Source organism: Eschrichtius robustus, chromosome 12 (genome assembly GCF_028021215.1).
Source record: "Eschrichtius robustus isolate mEscRob2 chromosome 12, mEscRob2.pri, whole genome shotgun sequence".
NCBI classification, from domain to species: Eukaryota; Metazoa; Chordata; class Mammalia; order Artiodactyla; family Eschrichtiidae; genus Eschrichtius; species Eschrichtius robustus.
Genome location: NC_090835.1, coordinates 355,032 through 367,217, shown reverse-complemented (window position 1 = coordinate 367,217; position 12,186 = coordinate 355,032). Strand labels below are relative to the sequence as shown.

At 59.2% G+C, this 12,186-nt stretch overlaps 1 protein-coding gene across 3 annotated transcripts in view; it reads left to right on the top strand.

Moving 5' to 3' along the window:
• The window catches only part of UROC1 (urocanate hydratase 1), a 31,010-nt gene extending 18,824 nt beyond the window's left edge, over window positions 1-12,186 (top strand). For all 3 annotated transcript variants that reach the window (XM_068557246.1, XM_068557245.1, XM_068557247.1), the window contains 5 exons: window positions 1,705-1,803; window positions 3,123-3,222; window positions 5,690-5,771; window positions 10,264-10,363; window positions 11,196-12,186. In XM_068557246.1, coding sequence (XP_068413347.1) covers window positions 1,705-1,803; window positions 3,123-3,222; window positions 5,690-5,771; window positions 10,264-10,363; window positions 11,196-11,336 — 522 coding nt within the window. In that variant the 3' untranslated portion in view covers window positions 11,337-12,186. The remainder of the gene's footprint in view (window positions 1-1,704; window positions 1,804-3,122; window positions 3,223-5,689; window positions 5,772-10,263; window positions 10,364-11,195) is intronic.

The following is a 12,186-nucleotide window of genomic DNA, read 5'->3' as shown; positions in this document are numbered from 1 at the left end:
AGGGAGGCCCGGAGAGGAGGGGCACGACCACCGAGAAGGGGCCGGCAGGGTTGCGGGGCTGAGGGCACGTGGGCGGCCAGCTGGACGCCGCCCTAAGCCTGCGAGCGGGACCCTCTCTTTGTGTTTGAGTTAAAGTTACTTGGACATTGCGTCTTTCCCCTTTGTTTCAAGTTGCGCCCCCCCCCCCCTCCATCCCTCCCCCCAACTCCCTCCGACCCTCCCTCCCTCCGTCTCATGAAAGCTGGTGATCACAGAAGGTTGTCCTTTTAACATTTTAACTGTTTCTGTTAATGTGCACTCTTGACAAAGCTGGCAATCCTGTGTCAGTTCCTCCCATTTTCTGTTTCTGGATCCAGGAAATCTGAAAGGCTGCCATGCTGGTTTATGGTACAGTTTTTCCAAAAAGGATTTGAGGCAGCTGGCGCAAGTAAAGTAAGGCCTCTGGGTGGAAAGCGGGAGGCCGAGGAAGCCACAGGCTGACCGAGAGGCTGGCATGCGCGGGCCTCCTGTGGAGCCCCGCGCCCCCCCGCCGCCGTGCTTCGCCCCATCCCTGGGCGGCGGAGCGAAACACCTGCACCCCCTTTGGAGAGTCCAGGGTTTCTCAGTCTCGGCACTGCTGACATTTGGGGCCAGATGAATTTTTTTTGATTGTGGTAAATATACATAACATAAAATTTACCATTTGAACCATTTTTAAGGTACAACTCAGTGGCATTAAGCACGTACACACTGTTGTACAACCATCACCACCGTCATCTCCAGAACTTTCTCATCTTCCCCAGCTGAAACTCTGCCCCCGTCAGACACTATCCCCCTCTCCCCTCCCCTGTCCTTTTGCGTCTGGCTTATTTCAGAGAGCACGATGTCCTCAAGGTTCATCCATGTTGTCACATGTCAGGATTTCCTTCCTCTTTAAGCTGAATCATGTTCCCTGGGTGTACGGACCACACCTTGTCTGTCCATCGCCGGCCATGGACACTGGGTTGCTTCCCCCTCTTGGCTACTGCGAATGACGCTGCTGTGAACATGGGCGCTAATACCTCTTCGAGCGCCGGGGGGCTGGATATCCTTTGTCACGGGGACCATAGTCTAGCAGTGGCCCTACCCATGCCAGCAGCACCCAAAATGTCCACTGTCATCCCCAGATGTCGCCCGGCTGAGAGCCAGCGTGCTGACAATGGCTGCTGTGCTAGCAGCAACCGCGCTAACGTGAACAGTGGTGCATTTTCGGGAGCCTTTGTTTCCCCAGTGACTGCCCCCCAGCTCCCAGGGGGCTGCGTCCTGGTGGCGGTGCGCAGGGGCTCAGCCTCCCCGGCCCGTTTCCTCACCTGTAAAACGGGGCCTGTGATGAGGACAGTAGTGTCTTCCTCACAGACTCACTAAGGAGGTCCTGGGTGCCAAGCTGGAGCAAGGCAGACACATCAACGCCGCCTTGGGGGGTGCTGAGGTTACTCTGGTTGGGAGGGTCGAGCGGGGTGACGCCCACGAGAGGTGACATCCCCGGAGACGGGCGAGTCAGGGTCCCGGAGGCCCCTGGGGGTTAACCCTGCGGGGATGGGTCAGGAGGGACGTCTGGGGGCCCAGACCGCACGTGCTGGACTCTAGAGCTGCCTCTTGCCTCCCTGGAGGCGGCCGTCTGACTGCTGGTGGACGTGTCTCCCGAACATCCCCCGCGTCAGTCAGCTCTCACCCTTCTCTCCGCAGGTGGTGGGCTCCCAGGCCAGGATCCTGTACTCGGACCAGAAAGGCCGTGTGGCCCTCGCCATGGCCTTCAACCAAGCCATCGCCCGTGGGAAGATCAAGGTGGGCTGTCCTGTGCTTAGATGGGGCTACCCAGCCTCCCCACCAGGCCAGCCTAGGCCCGGGAGGGAGGAGGCCCGTCCTCAAACCCAGGCTCTGATGACTCGGTCCCTGCTGTGTGACTTTGGGCAGTCAGAGGCCCTCTCTGAGCCTCTTATCAGAAAAGAGGCTCCCGTAACCTCAAAACGTGGCTTTCCCACGAGTGTTTCATGTGACTTTGTTAAATTGTCCCTTTCAAACCATGACAACCTTCCCTGCTTTTCCCCATTTCCCTCCTGGTCAGCCCTGCCCACCTCGCTCGGTGCATGCACACTTCCTGCTATGGTGCTACAGTGCTGGCAAGGCAGAGACAGCGTCTTAGTCCTTCCTTCCCTTCCTCCTTCCCTCCCTCCTTCCCTCTTCCCTCCCTCCTCCCCTCTTCCCTGCCTCCTTCCTTCCTTCCCCCCTCCCTCTTTCCCCCCCTCCCTTCTTCCCTCCCCCCTCCCCCTTCCCTCCCCCTCCCTCCTTCCCTCCCTCCCCCTCCCCTTCCCTCCCCCTTCCCTCCCTCCTCCCCGTTCCCTCCCCCTTCCCTCCCTCCTCCCATCTTCCCTCCCTCCTCCCCCCTCCCTCCTTCCCTCCCCCCCACTCCTTCCTAAGCGCCCCCTGGTGCCAGCCTTGCTGCAGCACTGCTGTGCAGAGGACAAGGTAGACAGGGTCCTGCCTGGTGGTGGTGGAGGGACACTTGGACATGCAGGCAAAGGTATCAATTCAGGGGCTCTCAGCTCTGTGAACGAAGTGAATGAGGTGACACGTGGGGTGACAGGGGTCAGGATGCCCTTCTGCCTTGCAGACGCAGAGTGGAGGCCTGAGTATCCAGAAGGTGCTGGAATACTGCACAGGTGGTTCAGGGCAACGGTGAAGAGGGGGAGCATACTTGGCCTGTTCAAGGGCAGGACAGCTCCTCGGACACTGAAGCCATGAAATCCCGAGACCTCTACTGCGGTCGAAACGCCAGGCTGTCCCTTACAGCCCTGTGACATCGGGGAGGTGTCCTGTCCTCTCCGGGCCTCAGTTTTCCTCTCTATAAAGTGGGTGTGGTGACAGCGTGGGTGGGGTTGAGGAGACTCGGACCCAGCACCTGGGGAGCACACGGGGCTCCGGGCGGCCGGAAAGTGTGTCTCTGAGCAGCCACGGGGGCATCGGAAACCCTGTGCTTCCTCCCGCCAAAGGTCTGCTTTTCAGGGGAATCCGAAGGGCGTCGGGCGTGCCCTGTCCCTTGATCTCTGCCCTGCGCTGGGCAGTGGACACTGGTAGCTGACCTCTTGTGTCCTCCCACACTGCAGGCACCGGTGGTCCTGAGCCGAGACCACCATGACGTAAGCGGCACAGACAGCCCGTTTAGGGAGACCTCCAACATTTGTGACGGCTCTGCCTTCTGTGCAGGTGAGGAACACAACAAACTTAAACTTTTTTCTGTTGGATTTTATTTAACAATCAAGTGATTCATTCAGTCGGTTGTGGCGTTGCAAAAAAGGTGCTGGCATCTGAGAGGCATGGCACGGGGTGACCAGCCCAGGACGGAGGGGTCCTGGGACGCAGGCTCAGTTGTAAACCAGGGCGGGTACCAGGTGGACCAGCTAAGTGGATGCCCGAGACCTGGGTGCACCCGGCCCCGTCTCTTGCTGGTGATTTTCAGAAGGTGGTCACCTCCCGCAGCCCGCGTTCAGGGAGGGACAGCTGCTGCTGCAGCCACCGTGCTTGTTACTGTCACCCCAGGGCTTCTGCGTTCCGGTCCTGGAGGGCTTTCTGGTTCCCAGCACCTGCAGCTCCTCCCTTTGTGGACGGGATCCCAAGGGAAGGAGGTAGACACTCAGGAACACCATCCACATCACTTTGTTTTGAGGGATTGGTCCATTTCATCTAAGTTATGGAATTTATGAGTATAGAATCATATTCCTTCATTATCTTTTTAATGTCTGTGGGGTCCACTCTGTCATTCCTGATGTTGGTCTTTTGTGGCTTCTTTCTTTCTTTCTTTTTTTTCTTTGGCTGCTGTGGGGCTTGAGGGATCTTAGTTCCCCGACCAGGGATTGAACCCATGCCCCCTGCAGTGGATGCACGGAGTCCCAACCACTGGACCGCCGGGGAAGTCCCTGTGTCTTCTTTCTTTTTCCTTTATCAGTCTGGCTAGAAGTTTATCATTTTTATTGATATTCGCAAGAAGCTTTTAGTTTAAATGATTTTTAAAAATTGCTTTTCTGCTTCCAAATTCATTGATTTCTACTCTAATCTTTAGTATGACCTTTTTCCTGTTTACTTTGGGTTTAATTTGGTCTTCTTTCTCTGGTTTCATGATGTGGAAGCTGAGGTTACTGATTTTAAACCTTTTTTCTTTTCTAATGAAAGTATTTTAATGCTATGAACTTCCCTCTAAACACTGCTTTAGCTGCACCCCACAGATTTTTACATAATATATTTCTATTTTCATTCACTTCAAAATATTTTAAATTTCCTTTGAGACATTCTCTTGGACCCATGAGTTATTGAGAAGTATCTTTTTAAATTTTCAAGTTTGGGGAGATTTTTCCGATATCTTTCTGTTACTGACGTTTGATTTAGTTCCATTATAGTCTGAGAGCTTACTCTGTATTCATTCTGTTCTTTTAAATTTGCTAAGGGTTGTATTGTGGCCCCGAACGTGGTCGATCTTGGTGCACTTGGGAAGAAGGTGTATTCTGCGGTTACTCGGGGGCTTGTTCTTTAAACGTCAGTTAGGTCAAGTCACTTGGTGGTGCTGTTCGTGTTGTCTAGATCCTTACTAACCTTTTGCTGACTTGTTCCATAACTTACTGACAGACGGGTGATGAAGTTCCCAACTGTGTGTGTGGATTTGTCTGTTCTCTTTTCAGTTCTCATCCACTTTGCCATGTGTGTTTTAAAGCTGTGTTGTTAGGTGTGCCCTTGTTTAGGTTTATTGTCTCTTCTTGGAGAATTGACCTCTTTGTCATCGTGTGATGTCCCTCTTTATCCCCGATAATACTGCTGGCTCTGAAGTTCTCTGATATTAATGTGGTTTACATTCGTATCCTTTGGCCACGGTAACAACATACCACAAACTTAGAGGCTGGAAACAGCACAAATGTGTTCCCTCACAGTTCTGAAGGTCTAAAGTCTGAAGTCAGTTTCTCGGGGCTTAAGTCGAGGTGCGGGCAGGGCTGTGACGTCTCAGGAGGCTGCAGGGGAGAATCTGCTCCCTGGCCTTTTCCAGGTCCTAGAGCTGCTTTTCTTGCATCTCATAGCCCTGCACTAGGAGGAAAGTATTCCCAGGACCCCCTCCTCTTCTCTGTGGGCACAAGTGGGGGTTTGGAGGAAGAGCCCGCCAGAAGGTGCCGACCCGTTCTGTCCGTGTCCCCAGGGGCCTCAGTCTCAGGCAAGCTCAGGCTTGTCATTCAGCAAGTCCTTAGACACGAGTGAGGCACGGGTTCCATTTTCTGTGCAGGTGCCTGCCTCCCCACAGAGTTCTGGTTAGTTGGCCGCCCTGGGACCTCAGGCCTCTGATGGGCCAAGGACAGTCGGTAATTTGCAGCTTGCCCCCCAGACTTTAGCGTGTTTGCTCTAAGGGTGGGACTGACGCTCTGTGTCGTCTGAGCTAAAACCGCCAGCACATCCCTTTGAATTCCTTTGTCCTTCGTGCTTCTGGGGCGCTGTACCTGGCACTTGGTGCCGGAGAGAAGACAGCAGGGGGCGACAGTGCTCGTCGGGCACTTGTTCATTATCCTGCTTTGCTTGGCTCTGAAAATACAAGTTTCTGCTGTTCCTGCAGTTGCCCTGCCTCGTTCCCATCCGTCCCTCAGACCCTGGCCCGGCCTGGCCGCCTTGCTCGGGGGCTAACGGGGCTCTGTTTCCGCAGACATGGCCGTGCAGAACTTCGTGGGAGGTGCATTCCGGGGAGCCACCTGGGTTGCCCTGCACAACGGCGGGGGTGTCGGCTGGTAAGGAGGTTTCCGAGGGCCGGTGGTGCAGCTGGGGCTCCTGTGGAAGTCTCAGGGGTCTCCTCCAGGGTCCTGGGCCTGCTTCCCGGAGCTCCCGCTACTGAGGGCTCCTCGTGTGAGCTGGAAATGGGGGGCCTTGCCCAACACCCCACCTTTGGGGTCTCACCTGTCCTGCGGGACACCAAGGCCTGCTGTGGACGCCGTAAACCATCCTTTCCTGTCGTTTTCATGCTGCTTTCACAGATGTTTTCCAGGGAATTCTCAGCACTGTCCTGGCCCCGTCCTTTCACTCCGCCAGGGGCTGGGCTGGGAGGCGGGGACCTGGGTTCTGGGCTCCCTGGGTCCTGGCCCCGCTCTGCCCAGCCAGGCCTGTTTCCCGCCCACGCCGCGAGGGAGCTAGGGCTTCTGGGAGGCTCCCTTCTGGGCGACAGATGCAGTTCCCTCGTGGGGACGTCCCTATAATTCTGCACCCGGCTCCTACACGAGGGGGTTTTCTGACACCGGCTGGGTGTCCTGCAGTTCCACTCAATTCCAACTGTCAGCACAGAGATAACGTCAGATCCCACGGCTGAGGGCTCGGTCCCACCGGGCCGTCGTCCCCCCCGCCGACTCCAGTCACATGTCCACAGCATTACCCCTCCCTGCAGCCACTTCCTCGGGTTCCACTGGTTTGCCAGAGCAGCTCACAGAATGCAGGGAACCCATTTATTCACTGGATTTCTGATTTATTACAAAAGATATCAGAGGATGTGAATCCGTAGCCGGATGAGGAGATACACGTGTTGAGGACCCAAAGGGACCCTGTGGGGCCGGGGCCGGGCACGGCAGCACGTGGAAGCGTTCTGGCTCCCCAGCCTGGACGCTCTCTGAACCCGCTCCTTCGGGGTTTCTATGGAGGATTCCTTACGCGGGCGTGATTGGCTACATCACGGGCCCCTGGTGACTGATTCCACCTCCAGCCCCGCTCCCGTCCCGGAAGGTCAGGGGCTGGGACCCACGTTCCAGGCCCCTGATCACACGGTGGCTCCGCTGGCATCCAGCCCCATCCTTGGGTGGTTTCCCAGAGTCACCTCATCGACATAAGGAAAGACACCTTCATCCCTCTCAGCACAGGAGATTCCAAGGGTTTTAGGAGCTCTGTGCCAGGAGCAGTGGACAAAGACCAAATACGTCTTTCTTGTTATAAACCATGATGTCACATTTGCTGCTAAGAACGATGAATAACTAATGTTTACTGCAAGTGGACCGCATGGCAAGCATTTGAATCCCCTCTCTCACCTACTCTTGGAAGAGAAATGCACCTACAGATGCGGAAACTGAGGCAGCAGGCAGCTGGGGCTACACCTGTGTGCGTGGCCTCTGGGCGGGGGGTCGCCTGGGGAGCTCTGGTTGCGCGGGATTCCCGGCTCAGAGCAGCAGGGGGCGCCGTGGCCCCGCAGAGGAGGAGGGCTGCCCAGGCCCGGCCACCTCTGAGCCGACCTCTGAGCCCGGTTTGGCCGGATCAAGCCTGGACTTGCCCTCCAGAGCCAAGTCCTTCACGCTGCAGCTTCCAGAGCGTCCGCGGGGGCTGGCTTGGCCTTGGGCCCTTCGAGGCCGGAATTCCAAGCTGCAGCCCGGTCAGGTGGCTCCCATGAATGGAAAATGTGATCGGATCGCGTGTCCTTTCAGAGACACAGGCTGGGGAAAACCAGGACGGGAGAGAGCGCCTGGCGTTTTGGCACTGGATTTGCTGAGTCATGCTGCAGGTGCAAAAGCAGCTCTGAAGGGGGCCAGAGGTGGTGGTGGAGCCGGATCTGGACCCAGATCTGTTGTCCCTGGATTCACGACATTGGTGACAGGACCGCAGAAGGCAGGACGGAGCCTCCGAGAAAGTGTGCAGGACACGAGGCCTCGGGACACTGCTCGCCGCTGACCCTGCACGGGGCTCCCAGAGCGGGGCCCCCCCTCACCGCCAGGCTGCCCCCTAGGCTCTGACAGGGTGCGGCCGGCGAGACACTGGCACCGAGGCCCTTGGTCGTGGCCGCCCTCGAAGGCTCCTGTGGAAAGTGCCTCAGATTCACCTAGAATCCATCAGACACACACGTGCATGGTTTAATCCACCAGATACTGCTGCAAACCTTCCCGCGAAAATCAGCGGGAAAAATCTGTCCCACCCCTGTTCTTCCTTCCATCTCCAGCTATAGTTTTTGCTTTCTTGTGTGGAAAAGCAAGTTTCTAAGTCATAAGCCACGCTGATACCTCTCAGTTTGCTTTCAGTTTTTCCACTATCTGTTGGCTCCCCGATTCTGAGCTGGTCAGTGTCGCACTGGGTCGCTCTGCGGTCCCTGCTCTGCCCAGTCTGCTCTGACTGTGTGCTGGGGTCTGTCCTGTGCTGCCTGGCCCGCGGTCCGTGCTGTCTGCTCCTTTTAGACAGGGCGCAGAGTGGGAGAGTCGGCGGTCAGTCCCTGGTCTCGGCGGGTTGGACGGCTGCGTAGAGACTGTGTGGTTCCGTCCCTCCAGGGAGGGTGCGGCCAGTTCCGGAGCCGCGCGGGAGGGTCCGGGCCTCACCGTCAGTGCTGAGCCTTCCCCTCAGTCCCTGTGTCCCCGCCTTATGTCCTCACACCCGGTCCAGCCCCGGGGCCTCACATCTTTGAGGAATAAATGCACCGTCTTTGTCTGGATACTGATACTGTTTCCTCACTAGAGCATATCTCGAACCCGGCTGTGCATGGGGATCCCCAAGGAGCTTGTTTCTCCTGGACAAATGGTCATGATAGCAGCATGCTTTGCGGGCTAGCGGTGGAGATTAGTCACGGCAGCTAAGGCTCCTATGGTGCGCGACCTGTGCACGGGTGTCTCCAAAGACACTCGTCGAATCATCTCGATGGTCCCACCTATGAGGCAGCTGCACCCAGAGTGTGACTCTGCCTGGGGTTCCCAGCAAACCCACCCGCAGTCACCTGTGAAGGAGCCAGGACAGGCCCGCCCCCTGACCCGCCGAGGCACCCCTCCTGTGAACATGAACCGCTTTGTGTGTGCGTTGTGGGTGCCACAGTTCCCGGCATGAAGATTCCTGTTTGCATAACCTCTTCAGCCCTGGCCGGTATCACTGCATGAAACCCAGGGCCGCCGGGCTGGTGGGCAAGAATTACAGACTCTGCTGTTTTGCTTTGAGTCGCTCTCTCCCAGGGTCTTGTTCCTGAGTTGCGTGTTCTTGTTCATCTTATAACGTTGAGTACTTCCTTCCTTAGTACATCTGGCACTGACTCTTGTTACATGTGACATAGGGTTCTGCTTTTATGTCCTTCTCCACGGGACCGTTCTCTGTCCAGCAACTGCTCCGAGATACAGGTCCTCCTTTCTTGCTGTCTTCCTGGGCCCAGGACTGCTCCAGGCAGGGTTTGCAGAGGTCACCTGGGGCTGAGCACCTTTGCCCTCTGACCGTCTGGGCTTCGGGCTACCAAAACGAAAGATGTCGTTCTAATCTCCGAAAGTCCTCTCTTGGTCAGAGGACTGTGGCTGCCGCCTGCTTTGTCCTCTGATCCCCGGCACCAGCCTCTGACAGGCGAGTGGTGATGACCTTGAATCCGTGCAGAGCCTCCTCCACCACAGGGGCCACGGGAAGTGCTGGGAGCCCGCTCGCGGGCACAGGGCCGCCGGCTGCAGGGACGCGGGCCCAGGCACAGGAGTTCCGCTTCCGCTCCCTGGGTGGGATGGGGCAGAGGGTCCTCACCCTCTTGGTGGGAACCGGGTGAGGTTGTCAGGAGGGTCCAGCTGGGCAGAGAAGCGGGTGAGGCCGGAGGGGCCAGAGGATCTGAGACCTGAGGGTTTGGGGTCATGGGGAGGAGCCTGGCAGTGAAACCTGGCAGGAGCTGACAAGACTGAGGGCGTTTCCGAATCTTTCGTGTGTGTAACCGAAAGGGGCTGGAGGGTCAGGGATGTGAGCTGGGCAGGAGCCTTTGAGAAAGACGTGGAGGGTGAGGACGGATCCAGGGGCTTCAGGAAGGACGCAGTCTCCGTGGCTGGTGGGGAAAAACTGCGGGGCAGACAGCGGGAGAGGACGGGCACTGGCACACGTGGATGATGAGATTCGCATGACAGCTCTCAAGACATGCGTGACCCCAGAACACACCAAACCTGGGAGAGGAGGTGGTCCAAGAGATGCTGGACATCAAGGAAGTCGGCCCTCAAATCAAGTAATCAGGACCCCAAATGCGAGTACAGGAAGGCAGAGTGCGAAGGACGGCAGGAAGAGAGAGCCACGTGGAACGGCAGGAACCACGGAAGAGGTGGTCCCGTCCCCCACGGAGGCGACACGTGGGGGCCCTGAAGGGGGGCCTGGGGTCTGTGGGTGGAGCGCGGAGGCACGAGTGGGCAGCCTGCATCCCTCGGGCCGTTCGGCACAGGCAGGCTCCGGGCTGCAGGGCTGTTTCCCCAGACAGCGCCCCCGAAGCAGGCCTGCCCCTCGCAGGGTCGCACCCAGCCTGACCTGGGAACCTTTTGCCTCTCGCAGGGGCGAGGTGATCAACGGGGGATTCGGCCTTGTGCTGGACGGGACCCAGGAGGCTGAGCAGAAGGCCAAGATGGTGCTCAGCTGGGACGTGTCCAATGGAGTGAGTGACCGCCCGGCCCTCCCCATCAGTGCCCTGCCCTCCTTCCAGAAAACAGTACGGAGCCCCCGCTGCTCCTGTGTCTCCCCGCCAGCCACCGCCAGGGTTTCCCTCCCCTTCAGACGGCTGCATCTCGGCCGGCCGGGCTCTTTCCAGCCCAGCCTGTGTCCGCAGGGGGCCCGGGCGGTGTCGCCTGCGTGCCTGCTGGCTCGTGTGCGTGTGGTGCGGGGCTGCATCCCTCTCGATGGCCACGGCGGGCCTGAAGGGGGAAGCAGCACAAATGCGAGGTCGGGGGTGATGGGGGGTATTTGCAGACGTGAGTGGAATGGGGAGGGGCTTGGGAGCCCGATGACGACAGGGTTAGACTTGGGTGGCCCAGGAGGGTGGAGGGGTGGAGCCCCAGCAGAGGGGGCTGGTCCTTGTCCTGAAGGCAGTGGGGCAGTGAGGGAATGGCTGGGGGAGGTGGGGAGTGGCAGGAAGGCAGCAAGAGGCGGGGTGGGGGGGGGGGAGTGCCGAGGCCACCGTCCGGGGGGCCCTGAGGACGCTGGGCCGGGTGGAGGGAAGGGAGCGGGCGGGAGAGAGGTCTGAAGGCAGAGCCGAGGTCCGTGCGCTCTGAGGACGACGCGGGGGGCCTGGCCTGGAGCCCCTGCCCGTGGGGGGAGGAGTCCGGGCAGAAGGATGGCCAGTGTCACGTCGTCACAGGCGGGTGGATCAGTTTTCTGGCCAAGGGAGGAGGAGGTGTGAGCCGGGAACGCCTCGTGGGAGCCCACGGACGTGGGTTCCGCCGCCGCCGTGGCACCAACGGCCGCACGCCCTCTCCCCGCCCCGCCGGCAGGTGGCCCGCCGCTGCTGGTCCGGGAACCCGAAGGCCTACGAGATCATCTGCCAGACGATGCAGGAGGACGGGGGCTTGGTGGTGACTCTGCCCCATGAGGCAGCGGACGAGCGTGTGCTCCAGCGGGCCCTGCGGCTGTGAGCGGGACCCGGAGCCGTGCGCCCCCCTCACCGCCTCGGTCCCGCCCTCACCGCACAGCCACCTGGCTCCCGCCGCTGCCCCCCCCCCGCCCCCGCCCCGGGCTCTCCTGGGTCGGGAGCTGTGTGCGCGCCCTCTTGGGCCTCCCCACCCGGAGGGAGTGTCGCTACGTCCCCAGTTTCCAGCTGAGGCCAGAGGGGCGGGGACCTTTGCTGTCGCCACGCGGCTCCCTGGGGACCGGGAAGGCAGTGGGGGTCTTCTTCAGGGCTGGGTGCTCAGGCCTGGCGCGGAGCGGGCTCCGGGGGCTGGTGCCGTGAACACTGGCCAAGCGGGGCGCCGACCAGTCCTTGGAGCCGCCTGCTGGCCCTCCTCCCGCCGAGGGGCAGGGCTCCTCGGGCCAGCCTCTCGCCCACCGCCCCGCCTTTCCCCGACCGACCGACTGGCGTGGGGCCGCCAGGGGACCAGGCAGAGACGGCCTCGCCCGGGCCGGCGACCTCGCTGCACAGAGAGGCCAGCTTTGACCATGTCCTTATTCTCCTTGGTTCCCTCGACAGGCTCAAATGGAGAAAGAGATTTGGGGCCGGTCTCCAAGGAGCCGCAGAAAACTTGACACCCTCCCCCCACATCTAGCCGGGGGGGGGGGGGGTGCCGAGTCCTCCCCACGGGCCATTCCACCTTTGCCTGAGCTAACAAAACCCCATTGTTGTCTGGGCAGCAATGTGCACGTAAAAAGGAGCGATTTTCCAGCCTTCCCTGTGATTAGGAGTGACCATTGGCCTGCTTCCGGCCCATGAGACGACGGGGAAGTCAGCTGGGTGGGTCTTCCGGGAAAGCTGTAATAAAAATGGACAGG